This window comes from Terrapene carolina, unplaced genomic scaffold, assembly GCF_002925995.2.
Source record: "Terrapene carolina triunguis isolate 2854851 unplaced genomic scaffold, T_m_triunguis-2.0 Scaffold14778, whole genome shotgun sequence".
NCBI classification, from domain to species: domain Eukaryota; kingdom Metazoa; phylum Chordata; order Testudines; family Emydidae; genus Terrapene; species Terrapene triunguis.
The window spans coordinates 1-2718 of NW_020679129.1; the positions used below are offsets into that span (position 1 = coordinate 1).

Genomic DNA, 2718 nt, shown 5'->3' on the forward strand with positions numbered 1-2718 from the left:
CCCCCCCAGCCCCAAGGACACCAGCTGTGCCAAACATTCTTTATTCAGTTTATAAAAAGGCGGCTAAGAAACTGTAACCACAGTGACGGGCGTCTCCCAGCAACCCCCACGCGGGGCGGCAGGGGAGGATGGGCACTTAGGGTTAAAGCTGACTCGTGCCCGGAGCAGACAGACACAGGACAGACAGGCTGGCACAGCCGAGCCTGCTGCGGAAAGGGGCGAGGGCAGCGTCTTTGGCAGGGCCACGGGGAGAATTGTCCCCTGCGCCCGCCCTGCTTGGTCCCAGGGGCAGCCGGCCTACCCCCGTCCAGCCGCTCGGCTTTGGTCAATGCTGCAAGCCCAGGGCCAGAGCCAGCAGCAGCTCGTTGAAAATACAGAGATACAAGGGAGCCGGCAATCAGCCGAAATCCAGGCCCTGGCTCCCGGGATCGGGGAGGGGACCCCTGGGGCACTCCGGACCCTGGTTCTGTAAGAGTTACACAGAATAATTAAGGGAGAGGAAAAGATCCAGTGCCAGGCCCTGCACCCGCGGGCCCCGGCAGCACCAGGCTGGCGTGCAGCTTCCCCCAGGGCTGGGCAGAGACAGGCCCCTGCCCCGCCCCAGAGAGGGCCCCCACCTGCTCGGAGGAGCGGGTTGGCCTGGCCGGGCGAGAAAAGCCGAGAGAAGGATAAAGTGCAAACAGAGCCCTGGGGCAGAGGGGCCCCGGGCCAGCAGGGGTGCTAGTCCTCGGAGCCCTCGCTCTCTTCCGCCAGGTCTTCAAGGAGGAGCTCGTCCAGGTCGCACTGGGCCAGGCTGCCCTGGCTCAGGCAGGTGGCCACGGTGGAGCCGGTGCTCTGGTGCTCCAGGCTGGCGAACAGCACCTTGGGGAGCCTGTTCTTGGCGCGGCTGCGGGGGTGGACGCAGTGGGTGCCGGGCACATGGGGCTCTGCCGGGGGGAAGGGAGGAGTGTCACATGGGGCAGCAGCTGGGGCTCGTGAGGCGCTGCTCCCAAGTTACCAAGGGGAAACTGAGGCAGAGAGTGAGGCAGGGACTCGAGTTGGTGGCAAAGCCAGGGATAGAACCCAGGTGTCCGAGCTCCCAGCTCCCCCCTGCTCTGACCTGCTAGACCCCACTGCCCTCCCCAAGCTGGGGATAGAACCCAGGAGTCCTGGCTCCCAGCCCCCCCCACAGCCCCTCACCTCGGCGGTTGTAGCAGTCCTCAGCGTAGCAGGAGTGGGGGTTGCGGCTCCGGGCCCCGGCAACCTGGTGCGGTGAGAGGATGCAGTCGGGCAGCACGCGGGTGCTGCAGATGAAGCAGGGAGAGGCCATGCCCATCTGCGCTGAGCCCCTGGCAGGAAGACAGCGGGGGGGGGGCTGTGAGTCACGCTCCCCCCAGAGCCGCTGGCTGGAGCCTGCCAGTGCTCCCCCTCCCGCCCCATGGCAGGGGCAGGCCATGTGGAGACCCCCCCTCACCTGAAGCTGCGGTTGCAGGAGGGGCAGTGGAACTCGGCCGTGCCCCACATCTTGTCGTAGGGCACCGGGTCGTAGCGCTTCCCACACAGCCGGCAGCGGGACACCTGTGGGGGGCCCCAGAGAGTGAGTGTCCTGGGCCACAGCCTGCCCCGCCCCGCCCCCCACCGCCAGCCCCGGCAGACACACCTGCTTTCTCTCGGGCACACGGCGCCACCAGGCGCTGTCGCAGGCCTGGCAGGCGAACTGGCGCTCGGCCGAGGGGATGAGGTTGCGTCTGGCGTGGTCGAACATGCGCAGGTTCCGCTCCGTCAGGGGCAGCACCTTCAGCTGCTGGGCTATGGCCTGGGGGGCAGAGGGCGGGGGGCAGCATGGGGACCTGGGGCTCAGGTCACCTGCGTTCTCCTCCCTCCTCTGCTGCTGAGGTGCTGGGCAAACACGTCCCTCCTCGGTGCCTCCTTCCCCTTCCACCCGCCCCTGTTCAGATGACGACATGCCCAGGGGTGGGCTCGCTCTGGGTCTGGGCAGAGCCTGGCGTGACGGGGCCCCAATCTCAGCCGGGATCAGGGCAGCGCCCGGCGCAATGGGGCCCTGATCTCGGCCGGGGTCTGGGCAGCGCCCGGCCCGACAGGGCCCTGATCTCGGCCGGGGTCTCTATTCGCCACGGTAGTAGCAGCGAAGGGAAAGATCTGCCAGGAGCAGGGAGGCAAAGTCTTGGTCCCTGTGGGTCCCATGGGTCCAGCCCCCCTCACCTCGATGTCCTTGTCGCTCTCACAGTCGAGGCTGGGTTTCTGCGCGGGGGGAAGAGATAAGAAATAAAGTTAAAATGCAAATAACCAGATGTGTGTGAACAGCCACCCCAGCGCCAAGACAGGGGCGCCTCCCCCTCCCCCTGCAGGGCGTCTCCCCTCCAGCAAGGGACACAGACACATATAGACACGCACACGCATGCACACGTGTGCTCATGTGTATACACAGACACGCATGCACACGTGTGCACACACAGAGGGATCAGCACAGACACACACACAGACACACACCTGTTTCTGTTGCTCCTCTTCTTGCTTCAGTTTCTCCACCACTTTCTAGACAGGAAGCGAGAGGAGCCTGGCATGAGGGGATGGCTCAGGGAGACCCCGGGCTTGACCCACCCCAGCCCCAGCCCAGCGCCCCAGGCCACACAGACGCCCCCCACTCTCCCCGCGGCCAGCAGCGGGCCCGGTGCAGCCTGGCTGGCCGCCCAGTGAGGCAGGGCCCGAGCTGCGTCG

The 2718-nt window shown here is 66.5% G+C and overlaps 1 protein-coding gene across 1 annotated transcript; it reads right to left on the reverse strand.

Moving 5' to 3' along the window:
- Positions 1 to 36: 36 nt before the first annotated feature.
- Positions 37 to 2535, reverse strand: SHFL (shiftless antiviral inhibitor of ribosomal frameshifting; the record flags this gene model as incomplete). The annotated part of the gene is made up of 6 exons (XM_026661683.1): positions 37 to 926; positions 1180 to 1328; positions 1454 to 1557; positions 1640 to 1795; positions 2203 to 2241; positions 2491 to 2535. Coding segments are annotated over 6 exons (699 nt in total), but the record flags the coding sequence as incomplete, so codon positions are not given.
- Between the last annotated feature and the right edge of the window lie 183 nt (positions 2536 to 2718).